At 39.2% G+C, this 16,711-nt stretch overlaps 1 protein-coding gene across 1 annotated transcript in view; it reads right to left on the reverse strand.

Annotated features, from left to right (window-relative positions):
• pcdh1a (protocadherin 1a) overlaps positions 1–16,711 on the reverse strand; it is a 96,217-nt gene that overhangs the window by 18,733 nt on the left and 60,773 nt on the right. The window contains exon 4 of the mRNA XM_006799489.2: positions 5,326–5,545. Coding sequence (XP_006799552.1) covers positions 5,326–5,545 — 220 coding nt within the window. The remainder of the gene's footprint in view (positions 1–5,325; positions 5,546–16,711) is intronic.

Here is a 16,711-nt window from a genome sequence, read left to right on the forward strand (position 1 = left end):
GAATGAACTCTTAATACCAAAGCCAAGAATCATAACGGAATATGTTTATGCCCACTTGAGCGAAGCTGTTACAGACTACATACACACTTTCCTTTGAGCTACTCAGCCCAGTAAACCAAGGTCGTATTACTTTAGTCTGCAAGAATCTTAGCAGACAGGGAAAAAAATTATTTTTATTCATTTTAACTTTCAAAAGGCTTTTGATTGTATTTACTCAGACGCCTCTTTTAGATTTTGTTTTCTTCTTAAGTATTACATGGCTATGCAGCTGTTATGTTCCCCATGTACAAACTGATTACTCAGTACTCCCATTTAGTGCTGGGCAATATGGAAAAAATATTTATCATGATATGAATTATGGGATATGCTTTGGTCCTTTTATATTATCTTCCTTTTATTCTCGATGTTACTTGTTAAGCCTTGGTTTTAAGTGTGCTTTATAAATAAAGTTTTATTATTATTATTATAGTTATTTATATCACGATGACGATATATATCACGATATACCACCTGACCTGCGGTCATCTGGAAAGTACGCAGTCTGTAAACAGCGAGCGCGGAGGGTCCAGTCTTTGTTAATGAAATGGATGGTTACGCTCATGTAGGGCTGTGTATCTCTGCTTGTCCAATCATCAAGGCATAATGCACGACACTGCAAACATCCTTCTCTACTTTGGCCCAGCAATAGATTAATAGATTCTTGAGTGTTCTTTTTCGTGGACCTTCTGTAGGTGATAGATTTGTTGTGTTGCCATTGAGTGCAGGAATAGTTTTATTCCTGCACTTTTTTTTAGCATTTTTTTAGCATAGCTTGCAAATGGGTGTCTTCTGCTCCGTGTTGGTGCTGTTGAACCCAAAATGTAACCAAATCACAGACGTACCCCCTCTTTTCGGTAAAAGTGCTTCTTCTTGGGCTGCCTGTGTAGCTGTCTCTGCCTGTTGCATGTCCGGACATGAAACTGCAAACTGTCGCACATCCATGGTTTTGAGTTACCGTAAAGCATGTCACAAATCCGGGTGCACATAAAGCAGCACCATGTCGCAAAACCACAAGATGGAGTTTCTTTGTGAAAAATATCATTTTTTATCCTTTATTTTCTCTTGCTAAAGTTAAGAGTGTGTATAGTGAGAATACAACACTAATATATTTTCCACAGGCTATTTAATGATATTTTTTATGTAATCATTTATAAAATTAGGTTAGAAACGATAGAAGACAAATAGACACTTTTCTATCGTCCACATGATATATATCTTCATATCGCCCAGCACTACTCCCATTGCTGTTAACTAGTGATGGTGAGATGAAGCCTCATGATGAACTGAAGCTTTCCACCCAATTGGTCGACTCATGGTTCGAAGCATTGTGATGATTCATTTGCTCTACTGCGCCATCAAGTGGACAATTCAAGTGAAGCGGGCTCTGTGATTATAATGATGTGTAAACCTCTAAACTGAATAAATAAATTGTTTTCTTGGTTATTTATCCCGAATATTGTCTCAGTATGTGTGATACAAAAGAGAAAGTGGAAACTATCAGGACAGAGTTTTGGTATGATTGTGTAACTGTTAGCCTCAGACAGTCAGTCAATAGTATAATTCAGATCATAGATTAGTACATTTGCATATTTTTATAACTATAAAAAGAAAGCTGACACTTTCGAGACTTTATCTAATGTGTAAGCATCACAGCAGATGCCTTAGATTAGAATCAGTGAGCTGTCGGCTTTCAGCCCCGACCGTGTCCGTGCTGTCTGGTGAGAAAGGCGACATCTCACTGATTCTGATGCGTCGACGCTTTGTGTTTTCGTCTTTGTGCAGAATTGGTGTACCTGCTCTCATTTATTGTTTTAGCTGTTTGGTGGTGGTTGAAATGTAGTAATATTTATATTAATAATCGATTCAGGATTTTAATGAATCGATATCACGTTATCCAAGCTAGAATCGATTTTAATCGATAATCAAAACCCGCTAGTACCTGTGTAATCATGCTTATGTACATCTGGATAATGACACAAACTAGTATTTGGCGCTTCACTTTTTAATAAACTAAAAGACAGAAATCAGATTATAGGATCTGTAGTGTTGTTTACTTATATTATGGTGCTTATCATTTGTGATATTTATTACTGTGTGCATACTTTATTAGGAGAGATAAAATAAAATAAAAAATCTCTTCCTTCCTGGTTCCATCGAAGAAGAAATTCTCAAGTAACTATGTAACACGTACGTAATCCAATTCCACAACACAGTGTGATGGGAAATCAGCTGTGTTTTTCTGCCCATTTTATTTCGAATCTGGCGCGAACCGGTGAACCAGTCCCTGAATCAGTCACGTGGTACGGACTGCCCGCGAGGCCTCGAACGTCACTGCATACGTAATCAAAGCAAGCCTCGATACGCGCTTCACAGACACGCCCCCGAGATTACCCGACACACGATTCGACGCTTCGACACACAGGACACATCACTACTGTTAACCAGATTAGGCCCATGAAAGTAAGAAACCGTAAGTACACATTTGACAATTAAATTCTTGCCATTTTGCTATATGCAGATGATATTGTGCTTCTGTCAGAGGGAATGTGTTAAAATTCTGTTTAAGATGATGGAAATTGTCAGTCAAAGGTAAATTATTTATTTTAGGAAACAAATTTATTCAATGTGTTTTTTAATAAGATGGGACTTTGTGACTGCAGCATGGGAATATACATAGAAACTGGCAGGATTGGTTTAGAGATCATTAGAGTTGGGTGCCAACACGATAGAAGGGTGTGAAAATCTTGGGCATTTTACTTATCCACAACATTATGATGCATGTGTCAGCACCATATTAAATTATGTTTTAGTGATAAGGGAATTAAAAAATCAACCTAAAAGCAACAAGTCTTGGTTAACTCAATCAATCAATAAAAAAGTGCCACTAATTATAGATAAACCGAAAAGCTAATATACTTACCTCATAAATTATTTAAAGCTTTAATAGCTGTGTTAAAATTAATAGCAACAAGCATAATAGTATTTTTTCTATGTGTAATTTTATTAGTAATAAATTCTGTGATTCTGTATTTCCAGTTTATTATAGGAATGAAAAACCTGACTACAATCAGAATTTCACTGAATTCCCAAACTGAAATGGACTATTGAACTACAAAGTTTGTAAAAATGTAGATTCGCCAGTGTCAGAGTTCAACTTGTATAACAAAACACACATCCATGTCGATATTTTCCAAGCCCGGTGATGCAAAGGCTGACAGTCTGGGGTTCATATATTGCGTTTTATCCAACTTAAATGGAGTGACACATCGTCCTCACCTCCCCATTTTTTGCCTGTCAGTCATCTTTACTGCAATGAATAAAGCTCTGTACCAGTACAGCCTGTCACTCAAAATGCTTAAAAAAGACTTCATGTCACTATTCAGGTGAAGCTTGGGAGGAATTCCTCTGTCTCATTTGATTTTTCTGTCTAATCTTTCATTTTATGTAGGCTCCCTGTTATCTCCCTGGAGTGGAAATCACATTTTAATTAGGTCTTTCCTTGGTTAGCAGTTCATCTTCGCATCTCCCTGTCCTATGTGTTCATCCTGTGGGCTTTGCATCCTTGTCAGAGATTCCCTACACCCTGTCACAATCTAACGTTGTCCCCATCCTGTGCCACCTTTCCATTCTTTAACTGCTCTGTCTTCACTTGCCATCTTGCTCCCTTGCTGCTGAGAACAAAGGCAACCCTTTTTTTTTCCTCACAAAAACATGTGTTTTCCAGATGGCAAAAATGCAACAAAGCCACAACAATCTAAAAAAGAAATCATACATATCCCATAACATAATGATGTGGACAAGATAGAAATGTGTTAGTTGACCGCTGTCTCCTGAACCCGCAAGAGCGAGACTGTATATGGGCTGACTTAATCTGATGTTTAGTAAACTTAGACCTGTGTAGAGGCAGAAGGAAGTGCAACATTTGGGAGACTTGTGCTTTTTTGCACAACCACTACTCGAGTCTTGAATTCCAATGTCACTAATTGACACCAACATTTGCAGCAGAGATGAATAAACTAACTAATGTGACCCAGCACAAGAAGAGGCAATGCATCACAATGCAAGATGCTTTACTAAAAATGGAACTTTATCATCTGCTGCTTTCAGGTGACAGTGACACATTTTAGCCTTTGATCCTGCAATGTTTTGTAACTTGGGAACGCTTGAGACTGAAATAGTCTTCCTTTTTTTTTTTTTTTTTCCTCTCATCACTTAATCTTTTTCCAACCGTGATGTATACTTGCACTGACAAAAGATGCATCTGGGTCTGTTTCACCCACAGTGTGACACCTTAACTGTCAGTGTTGATCAGCAATTCATCAAGTCCTCAATGATGCATTTGTCTTTTATGGGGCAGTCAAAGGTCTACCTTTAAAATCTATATGCTAACAGAGCTGAGCCCTCACTGCTTTTGAGATAAGACCACATTAATGAAGAAAGTTAACATTCTGGAAATGCAAGCAGGAGGGCGAGGTGTTGTAGGTCAGAAGTGAAATATCAGAATTTACAAGTGGAAGACCAGGCAGCACTGCAGCACAAAATGCTACAATAATTGGAAATGCACCATATGTATCACTTATCATAGACATGTAATGGATTGTGTTTGGCAGCGTAAGGCAGCAAAATTGTTATTTTGATGCACTGCTCACAGATTTGCAGCTATGACCTTAGCTATAATTTTTTTGTTTGTTTGTTTGTTTGTTTGTTTTTGGGGGGTGTTCTTTGCAATATAAACCTATAGTGAGGCCGTCAGTGTTCTGCTGGTGGATTGATTATTAAACCAAGAAATTATGGCACCTGCACGCCTTAGCTGCTGTGTAACTCGTGTCCGACTAGGAGCAAGGAACTGCTATGAGTAAACATAGTGTAGTCTGCACAGATGTCATGGTTCAGATTTATTTAGAGGGCAAATGCTTCATTAGTTGGGCTTTTTAATTAGCACACTTGTGAGAGAGGGTCATTAAGGATGTCTGACAGAGGACCTGCTGATGAGGGGGATGGAGACACTGCTTACTCCAGCCTTGGTACACTCCCCACACACACATACACACACACGCACCCACGCAGCACAGATCTGCTCGAAGACCAATAACATTTCCACACAGTCATCAACAACCACAGCAAGTCAACGTCAAGCGTGCCACAACATTTTTGGGCTGAAATGGCCAGGGAGCACAAACAAACCTTCTACATAATGCATGTCTCAACTAAAGCCCGTTAGAGCCATCAACATTCAAATGCATATTCATAAAGAATATGCCAGAATAAAGAGGCTTGTCAGTGTACCATTTTCTGGGTGTTCAGTCTCTCCAATACTGCCATCTGGAGTGGTTCTCTCATAGTGGTCCTCAGGCAGGGTCAGGGGTCCAATGCGAGGACCAGACGATGACTTGCTGCTTGGAGTCTCAGATTCCTCCAGGCCGCTGTCATAGTAGCTGTGCTGAGAGGCATCCTGCAGGTCCTGCACAGGGTTGGTGGTGGAAAAGGTCACTCGCCGATGGGGATGCTAAAACACAGAGAGAAAACAAATGAATTTGTTCAGTATAAAGACACTTTTTTACCCCCTATAACCCTTTTTTTCTTTTTGTTTCCTTTTTGGTCTGCACAGTTACATTCACAGCTCAAAACACATCCATTTAGAACTATTCTCTAGATTGTGCTGGCCATATAAAGTTCACTAATAAAAAGTCAGAAAATAGTATTAAATATTAAAGACCTTTAAATATTAAATCATTTTTTGGTCTATTATTATTCTGAAGATTGAATAGGTCAGAATTATATGAAAGGAGTGAAGATGGACTTCAATAACAAGGAACAGAAATGAATTAACTACCACAACATTCCAATATATTCTACAGTAGATTAATAGATGCATCAAAGTGTGAATGGGGGGCATGCATTTAAATATTTTGACTGTTTATGGAAAGTGATTGAAATTTGTTTGTAACAAATAAGTGCCACTTTCGTTTTTTTTTTTTTTTTTAACAAAGCATCTTTGTAGTGCAAACTGTCAAAGTTTGATTTTCCGTGATATCCATGGACATGAAAGTAAACATTTTAAACAAACGCCTCATGGTGTCATAGAAATTGTAACCGCGATATGTACGATTATTGCTGTCACTGTCATTATTAGTCAGACAAAAGTTTCATTTTCTAAATCTGCCACTGCCAAATGAATTCTGATGACAATGATTGGTACACTAATCAGTAGCCCCAGTGAGCTACTTTCTATCTCCATATTTTAATATTTCTCTTTCCCCAGCTTTTGATGTTTAACTGAGTGGAAAGCTAGACAATATTTCCACAATCTAACTAAAAAGGAATCCAAAGAAGATCTAAATAAGGCTAACAAGAAAAAGGGCACTGCAAATAAAGTTTGTGACACGCATCAATTTGCCAGCATTAGAATATTTCATTAAATTTGCTTTCAGTGGTTTATGCTGATAAGATTTGATGAAAGATTGTAAAAAGTAAATGAATGAATGAAAATACTGATAGCTTGAAGAGGAGCAGAGCAACAAATGATAAATCATTTGAGATCACACCCTTTATCAAATTGAATGGCTTGTAAATAGAGTTAGGAGACCATTAAATTTCCTCTTCCAAAGATCAGTTTACTAATGGCTACCTACCCGCCGATCCACAACAGAAAGATGACTCCTTGCAGTGCACATGCAATCTTCCCCCACCCCCACACATGAGCACCTCTCGTAAAAGTCAGGAAAGCACTGATACAGCAGAACAGGCCTGCCAGTGCTGCACGAGTCAGCCCCGATCAATACCACGGGTCTGCGCTTTCTACCGTTCAACCACTTTTCTGGCAAACAAATCCATGCCAGAAATCATTCGAACCATCAGCTTTTAGTACATACACACACCAGATATTGAGAAATGCTTTTAGGGCTTAGGTAAGTGCTATCAACAGCATGTTAGCGGGCTCCAAAATGTTTCCAGAAACCTGTTCATCTCTCCATCATCCCAACCCATCATACTGTTTTTTTTTTTCTCAGTGCACTGATGCATCATCACGTGAGTTCTCTGGTGCCACATAGTTATTTTTTCTGTTTTTCCCTCTCAAGAAAGCTACAACAACACTACATCAATAAATGATAGTCTCATCTTGGATTCTATAGATTTATGTATATTATTATATACATAAGAAACATAAAAAAGACTTCTATGTCTTTTTTGTTTCAGATATAGTGTAAACAAATGAAGAAAAGGGTCTGGGAGGAAGGGGGGGTGGAGTTAGGGGGTGTTTGGGTTCTATTAAACGTGCTCTTTGATTGTACATAGACACATAAAACATTTAAGCTTCATTTAAAATTAAACATACAAAGCAAGCGAACGAATACTCAAACAAATTTTTAATTTGCCTCAGCTGATCTAATTCAGTTCTGAAAATATTACTAGTATGAATCGTGGAAAGATCCCACACATGACAAAATACACACAAATTCAAAATAGAGACTCCTCCATCACCCTGGCTGCTAAGGATTTTCCCTTCTATGGTATTTTAGAAACATGACTAGACAAACTATATATTCCAGTGGTGCATTCTTAAAATCCGATTGGTCATCTCTTCGGCTCCTTATATGTTTAAAGTGAGGGGGCGTTTAGTTGTTCAAATATGGATTCTTGCTTACGCGTCTCCTCAAGGCATCACTCCAGAGAGTCAGCATGTTTCCTGAGTATGATAACCAGCAAAGACTGCAGAGATGGGAAATAGATTCCCCTTTTAGTCAGAACAAAAATCCTTTGCCAGGCCTTGGGGGCTGCAGGGATGCGGCAAGACGGAAGGATGGAAGGGGAGGCTGAGCAGGAGTGGAGAGTTGGTCAGGCAGACACGGGCGGCGCTTTGGCTAGAGGGGACAAGCAGAAGGATTAGATTCTGGGAGACTGGAGGCGGGAGAGTACGATTGTTTGGCCATTGTTGTAGGAGTAAGAAGCTACAGGGCTGAGAATGAGGGATGGGACATTTATGATGACATCTAGAATTCATAACCCTATTTAGATTTTGCTAAAATGGCCTTGTTCATAATAATGTAGTCCCAAAGCAGATGGAAAGATATTGCATGATTCTGTCTTTATAAGAGGACCAAGATACATTTTTACATAAACAGCAATTGTCCGCTGCTTAACTGCCCCCCTCCCTCCCCCCGGCATTCTTAGTCAGGCTGTCACAGAACAATTTCGAGCTAAACATGGTTATAGCTGAATGAGTTTTAGCTGAACGTACATGCTGATTACTAGTAAGATGATGATGTTATTTCTTAATTTCTTTACAGTTTCGCTGACATGACCATGTTCCACTCTTGTGAGAGCAGGCTGCTGTGTGCTTTCTTAAATAGGCTATTTAATTATACATTCATACAGTGCTCCTTTGCAAATACCATAATAACCAAGTGCTTTGTGATAAACACATAACAGATTAATAGTCTTTTCAGTGCATATACGACCTGACTGTAATGCCTTGGACTATAGCTGAAGACTGCACTCCTTGTTCTTCTCTGCATGGAGTTGCTACTAAATATGAGCAACAGTGAGCTAAATGGCAGGAAACCACAAAACAGACATGAGCTGTCTCATTAGCAGCAAATGAACTTTCAAAATAAAAGCCAGGGAATTGTCCACAGGTAAACTGACTGTGACTGTGAATAACTGTGAATCCCTTGACAAAATATGGAGTTTTTCCTTCCATCTGATTATTGGGGCTTTTTCTGTGTTATTGTAGGATCTTCACCTTACAATATAAAGTACCTTGAGGTGATTGCTGTTGTGATTTGAAGCTATATAAATAAAACTGAATTGAACTGAATGAATGCTAGAATGGTCATGTGATTTGAACTTTTACCATCTAAAATATTTTGAAAAAATGTATGACATAGTGGCAAATAAATAAGGATTGTCACAGAAAAGGAGAGAAAAAAAGGCTATTTTCAAAAGACTTTTGATGTGCTTGCATCTGAAGTTGTTATGCAAGCTGGAACTACTTATTTTAATTTACAATCTATTCAACTAAATAAAAAAAAAATTAATGAGGACTGCACCTTCTTTTTATCTCACCCTTTCATTGGTTTGTAGAAGCAAACATATAACACAGTGGACACAAATCTATTAAGTTGAATTGCAAGGACCAGACTTTCATCTAAATACATCAAAATATCAAATCAACGGAATGAAACAACATTATGTGATGACTTGCCTGAAACAAGAACTGGTTACGGTCGAATTGATAAGGAGTGAAATAGTCTGGCGCAGATAATCACAAGTGATGATCTATGTGAGTTAAATCTTGAGTGTGAGGTTAAGGGAAGAGAAGCCTGCTGGTCTGAACTCAAGAGTGCATTTTAGGTTATGTTGAAACTGGCAGCCCATATTAAATTTTTTGCAGACTGCGATATCAGAACAAATATTTCATTTTTCAAATCAGATTTAACCCAAATTCCTGAGCGGTTTGCTATCTGATTTAAAAACTGGCTTTCAAATGATCCTTTACATCACTTTGTATTTGACAGACAGCAGTGACGTCACACCCTGAGAACTGCTAGCTCGGTGCGGACTGTCACTAATGTTTTCTGGCGTGATCGAAGACTTGTGCACTGTGACTAGATATTGCTACAGTGTGAAGAGTGAGAGAATACATCTCCATTATTCACCCAGCTTGTGGCCTGCTGTTTTGTGTCCGCATTGGGAAAAGGCACTACCAGTTTGTGAATGTATTTACGCCTATGCCGTTTCCATAGCAACTGACGCAAATGGGTTATCGTCAATGGTTATATTGGAATAGCGTGGACAGTTTGTCCCAAGGATTGGTTTTGAAATAAAAAATGTAGGTGCCTGCAGCTTGAATGGAAGAGTAGAAAGACATTGTGGCGGTGTACAGCTGTGCTTTATCAAAAAGGATAGCATTTTAGATCATCTCTAATATTACTGCTGATTTGCACTACTGTTCCCTGGTGGGACCACAGACCCCAATACTGCTGTGCTCTTGTGCTGGAGGTCTCAGTTTACTGTAGATGTCCTAGGGCTACCCAACACCATGTTGTCAGGTGCCCTGTCATTCAGCCAGGCTTCCCTGGTCAATCACTGCTAGTGCTTTTGCAGATGCGCAAATTCTTCATGCTCTCAGACACTTTTTAAGCAAACTCCCAGAAGGATCTCAGGTGAGGTACATTGAATTTTTGAATGCCCATCTGCTCCAAAGTTTGTATTTGTCTTTTCATTCATCTATGAGTTAACATATGGCGATCAAGCTGTTGACTGAATTGTATGTGCTTCAAAACTTATACAGTTAGGACTATATACACTTGTTTACGACAATATATTTCAGCATTTAAATGCCATGTCAATTTTACACGGTACCTCATGGATGCAGATGGACACGCGAATAACAGCATGGTTGGTGAGGGTGAGATGGAACAGGAAACGGACAAGACAAGGCAAATCGAGGAGCTAAATGAGGTTCTGCCTCTGTAGCATGGATGTGGTTTGACTGTGAAAATCTGATACAAACCAGAAAACTGTATTCTGCCAGTCATGACAACAGGCTCAAACACCACGGAATCCTTCTACCGCCTACACAAGAACTATTAGACAGAGAGTATGGACAGAGTTTTACAAATGACAAGCACAAAGGAACCGTCAAGTGCTTCTATAAAAATCATTTATGTTGGGCTTGTAATCATTTTTTAAACTGTTTTGTTTATTATGAATTAATATTTTAACATTTTAAATTAATGATTTGAGCTGACGTTCTAAATAAAAAGATAAAAATAATCACATATGAACATGTATGATTCTTTTTTAAGCATGTCATCTAAAATGTTACAAAAAATACACTTTTTTTTTACGCATTTTACAAGCTTGTATATGCACTATGTCATGATGTATTGTTATTGAGATATGGGATGATATACAATATGGAATTAATCTATTTTCTTCTACCTATCCAGTTCAGGGTCACAGTGAGTCTTACCGTGAACAGATTGCTAGTCTGTCTCAGGGCTCACAGAGTGACAGGCAAACATTCACTCTATATTCACACCTACGGCCAGTTTAGAACCACCATTTAACCTACCCTACCAAATATAGATTTAAGATTTAGCCTGAGACTAGCATTTAATGTAAGCCACATCAAAGTCTGAATTTGAAACCAAAGTGGTTTCAAAATTCTGTCAATTATGCCATTCTGCATCTGACTACTACCTCTATTTATACTACTCTGTAAGCTTGCTAAAACCTGTCTGGCTCATAGTCCCTTATTGTCTTTTTTAAAATGAATTTATGATAAACATAATCACTCTTTTTCATTTAATCCCAGTGATGACATCAACTTGTACTAGATCAGTGTAGAACAATGAAAATAGATATGCCAAATGCAAGAAAAAGAATCAAAATTTGCCACTACAATTCACTGCCACATTGCAACAATGCTAAAACAAAAACAAAAAAGTTCAATCTCTTCATCGCTTCCAAGTCCAATGGCTAACACTGTATTTGTCACAGTTAGTTTGATGCCAACTGTTTTCATTTAAATTTTTTATTACACAGTGGTATTGTTCAAGCTGAGTCACTGTGACCAGAAAAACATGCTGAATATTCAGAATTTCACTTGGAGAAGCAGAGCACAACAAGAGTCCAAGTTTCATAACTTTGAACAAGACACATGAATGGGGATAATAATGATCTAAACGCAATCATTACTGGTTAATGGCATCTCGGGTGCAATTTGAAAGTGGAAAATATAGCTTTTGGAAAGATAATTAGGGAACAAGAAGAAACACTTGTAATAAAAGTAAACTGGTTTAATAGGAGACTTCAGAAGGTAAAGAATGTGGACTATGTTTCACAAAAAGAGAGACGGAGAAAAAAACAAGGACGTTCTTTAGTTTACTGTTCTCAGCTGCATTTGAATAAAGCACCAAATCCACACTTTTAAGCTTAAATTTTAACTACTGATTTTATCTAGTGTTCTGATTTTATCTACTGTTTTTTTAATCAATTTTAAATCATGCTTTTTATTGTTTTGTTTTTTTTAATGTCTCTCTAAAGCACTTTGAATCACCTTGTTGTTGAATTGTGCTATATAAATAAACTTGCCTTGCCTTACTGTGGCATGCTTTTAACCGGCTGTGAGGCCAAACAGCAATACTATACTCCACTCAAATACTCTCAACTTTTCAAGCTGCAGTAAACCTACAGTATGTGGCTCTGTTTATCAATCCTGAGTTGAGGTATATCGTGTGTGTACTGGTGCTGGCAGCCAGACTTTTCCTATTGAATCACAGTTATGTGTCTCTCTGATATTATGAAATGGGTTTTCTGCCCATGTTAAAGGAAACGGCTGATGTCTCAGTGCCCCTGTGATATGAAAAATTCAATTTAAAAGGATGAGAGAAAGAATGGTGCACGGCCTATTTTCATTCCCTCACACTGAGAGATATGAGAATGATGTTCTATTGTGTGGAGGAAATGATGCCAATCGTACTGCGGAGAAATTCCTTCATAATTCAATTCAATTTCTTCTAAATCCCAATGGCAAGCTCCTCTGCCAAAGAGAGGCAGAATGACAGAGACAAAAAGGGAGGGTTGGAGACTAAGATGGAAAAAGAAGCACTAAAGACTGAGACTGAAACAATGAAGAAATGGAGACGAGTCAGAGAGAGCAGCCACACTTAGCGGAAGGTAAGAGGAGAAGACAGTAATACAAAGTGGAGGGGGAAGTGGATAGAAGAGAAATGTTTTAGTAATGATTTATTTTGATCACTGTGGCATTTTAAGTAAAGCCAACTAATTTTCTCTAATTACCTCTCAGCAGCATCTGACAGAAGCAGAAAAAGTCATTTTCTGTTGCGATCCAACAGGACAAACTTCTAATTTTGGTGAAGTGGTGTTCGGGGTGGTTCCCAGTAAGCCTGCCGTATATGCGCGCCTGATTCTAAGTGTACCATTAGCTACAGAACGTACATCATTGATAGCCCGGGAGAGCTCTCCTGGTGCGGGACCAAGAATTTTCATTTTGTTACTGTGTTTGTGAGTACATCCTGGCTCTGGCATTTTGGGCGTGTATGCAGGAATCAATGAGCTGCTCCCTCTGAAGGCACAGAAAAAATGAGCTGCACCAACAAATATGACAATGAAGAAGTGCACCTCTCAGTGTATGCAGCAAGCATAAAACCATAAAGACAGAAGCAGTTGCAAAGCAAATGCATATGGAACTGTTTTTATTTTCTATTCCTCCATTATGTCCTCCATTCTCATCCCATCTACTGCTCTCTCTTGCTCTCTTCCTCTCTCTTTCTGTCTCTCTTCACACACACACTCACACACACCCACACACACACAGTTGTTTTTGTAGGTGCAATAGCTCCGAGGCAAGCAGCGTGGAATTGGAGTCTTCAAAGAGTCTTGGATTATCAAAGAGACACAGCTACCAGAAAACTAGGGGACACGCTAGAGAGGGGGAGGGAAGAACATAAGCATGAGGCAGGGAGGGGGGGGAGGGAGAGTGCAGAGGAGTCAGCATGGGTTTGGGTGGAGGATGAAGTGATCAGACAGGGTATGGGTGGGGGTGAGGGGTGGTTAAAGACCAGAAGTCCTTTTGTTCGCATACTGTAAGTGGAGAGGGGGGGAAAAAAGCTCAGTGAATGCATTAAAAAACAATCACATAGACCTTAATGGTCTTGATAGGCAAGACTGGATTTGCATTCTTCACTGTCTGTGCTGCTGCCTATTCTCTAGTAGTTTCTTTTCTTTCGTTCTTTTTAATTCAACACAGAATTACATTTCAATGGGAGCACTGGCCTTGAAATACCATAATGTTGTCACAGTAAAACCAAGTATTACTGCAGCAGGACCCACCAAGTGTGAATATAGCTGCCACATCTAATGACAAATCTGACTGTTCATGCCATTCCATATGACAGGATGTGGGAGTGCTGGTGTGAATGCATCACCCTTCGACAAAAAGATCTCCGTCAGCCTCTCTGTCCCACAATGAGCTATGGATGTCTTTTTTTCCCCATTACAAGAACACTTCTTACTACTGAACACATTTCAAGTGAACCTACAAACCTGATTCTGGTAGCTTTGCTGCTGTCAGCCGCACGGCATCATCCCGCAATGATCTTGTCCAAGTGCCACAGCTAACATAAATACACACAAATACAAACCTCCCACCATCTCTGACCTTATTTGAAGTTAATTACAACCATTTAGCGACTGGTAGGAACATCAAAGAAGCAAAATGCTGATAAACAAGTCAGTTTTAAAAAGTCATCTTTTCTTGTGAAACTGAGAACAGAAGTCTTGCCCCTGCTTGCACTCATTTGGTAATTCTGGTGCATGCTAAGACTGCTCTGGTGGTGCAGTCATTTGTTCTGACGGGAAGAGGAGAGCAGTAGAGAGTTGTGTCAATGCAGAATAAGTTGTTGAACTCCTCCTCTCCACACGCCACATGTATAGATGCTCTGCGCCGGTTTATTGCAGTCTATAAATAAATACACGCATTGTGTATGTGTTGGGCTTTCTTATGTGAGCATAGACTCTAAACTGCATAAAGATGGTCCAAAAAAATGAAAACTTGACTTTTCCTAAGCCACAGTTACAGACAAAATGATATTACTGTACAATACCAGCACGTTTGACTATTATATTCAATATTAACCTTCATCTTACCAATATATTTTACACAGAGGAACTGCCAGCTGGACCCTCAAGACTAAACTACCGTAGGAAGTAATCATAATAACAAAGTACCACCACTACTAGCAATAATAAAAATAATGATAATAGCAAAACCTAATATCTTTAAGAATTATTAATCTCGTAATTATCTAACATCCATTAATTTCCTTCTCATTCCAATTCAGGGAGGCCTGGAGCCTATCCCAGCTACCGTAGGGTGAGAGGTTGCAAAAAAAATGTTTTTTCATGAATATTATTTTTTGCAGTGTTACAATTAGGTTGATAATTTTATACAATTGAAATCTATACTTGTCTTTAATACAATTTGCAACTTTCATCCCAAGTATGCTCCATATTGTTACTTATCCTTTATCTCCTAGGTACTATACAGGATGCCTGGAGTTAGTTTGTCATTTTGAATGTAAAATTTAAAAAAGAAAAAATCATCTTTCGCGCACTATTTGAATTTTCTCTCATACACCAAAATGGTTGAGGAGTTACAAAAATGTGATGCTCACATGGTAAAATCTGGGCAGAGCTGATTTTTCTGTCTGTATTCAAACAACAATACCTTGTGAATGCTTTGTGCTACCATGATGTACTAAACAACCCTGTAGAGCTCGTCCTCTCTCCTTTTCAAGAGAATACTCTTGTATCTAGCACAAACAGCAATGACGTTACCATCATTTAAATAATAAAATCGGCCAGATGAAATGAATCTGCATCATTTCTATGTATAAAATCACTGAAATAAAGACATAACTAGCCAGCCCAAAGATCCAGTATGTCCTGGATTTGCCCTGGGGCCTCCTCATCTCCTAGGACATGCCCAAAACACCTCACCTGGAAGAAGCCCAGGGGCATTCTGATCAACTGCCTGTACCACCTCAACTGGCTACTTTGGATGTGAAGGCATAGCAGTTCTTCTGTGAGTCCTTCCCAAATGACTGAGCTCCTCACCCTATTTCTAAGGGAGAGCCCAGACACGCTTCGCAGGAAGCTCATTTCTGCTCATATCCACAATCTCATTTTTTTTTTCAATCACTACCCAGAGCTTGTTACCATACGTGAGGGGCAGAACATAGACCGACCTGTAAATCGACAGCTGCTGGGTCAGCTCTCTCTCCATCACAGCAGACTGGTACAGAGTCCACATTACTGTAGATGCTGCACCAATCCATCTGTCATCTCCCCGCTCCATTTTCCAGTCACTCATGAACAAGATCCCCAGATACTCTAGAAGAAGCCCAGGGGCATGCTGATCAACTGCGTGTACCACCTCAGCTGGCTACTTTGGATGTGAAGCTCTTCTGTGAGTGGGCCACTAACTCCTCCCTGACCTCAAGTGGGCACTCTACCCTTTTTCTGGCTGAGAACCACAGCATCAGATTTGTAGGTGCTCATTCTCATCCTATCAGCTCAACTGTGAGTGGCCCAAGTGCAAGCTGGAAGATATCCCTCAAAGGATCCAGCAGAGCCACATCATCTGCATAAAGCATAGATGAGATCCTGAGTTATCAGACACAAAAGGCAATTATAGGATGTTGGCATGTTAGCGGAGTAACAAACAGCTACTGCCTTCCTGTCTATGTTTCAGGAGTAAAGGTAACGTATTTGTTGAGCAAATCTTTCAGCTGAGCATTAGACAGTCAGCAGGCAGAGTTTTCCCCACTCCCAGGAGGGTTATTGCTGCTCAGACTGGGACATGTACTATAGCAGTATCAGGTCTCCTTTTCATGTGCGGCATGGCCAGTGCATAAAGCCATACTCTGAGCAGCAGGTATACCATTGCCTCAAAATAATCCTTTGTTGTGCTGTTCATGTTGCATACAAAATGACCTTATGAGACTTTCGGTTGCTTTGCCACGCAACTTATATGGTACTCGATTCCAATGAAAAATGACCAAAACCGAGTCGAGACGATTCAAGTAGATGTTACTGGAAAAGGGCTATATGTGTTACTTTAATGTAGGACCAGCAAGCA

The sequence above is a fragment of the Neolamprologus brichardi genome, chromosome 10 (genome assembly GCF_056152115.1).
Source record: "Neolamprologus brichardi isolate AB-2024 chromosome 10, ASM5615211v1, whole genome shotgun sequence".
Taxonomy (NCBI): Eukaryota; Metazoa; Chordata; class Actinopteri; order Cichliformes; family Cichlidae; genus Neolamprologus; species Neolamprologus brichardi.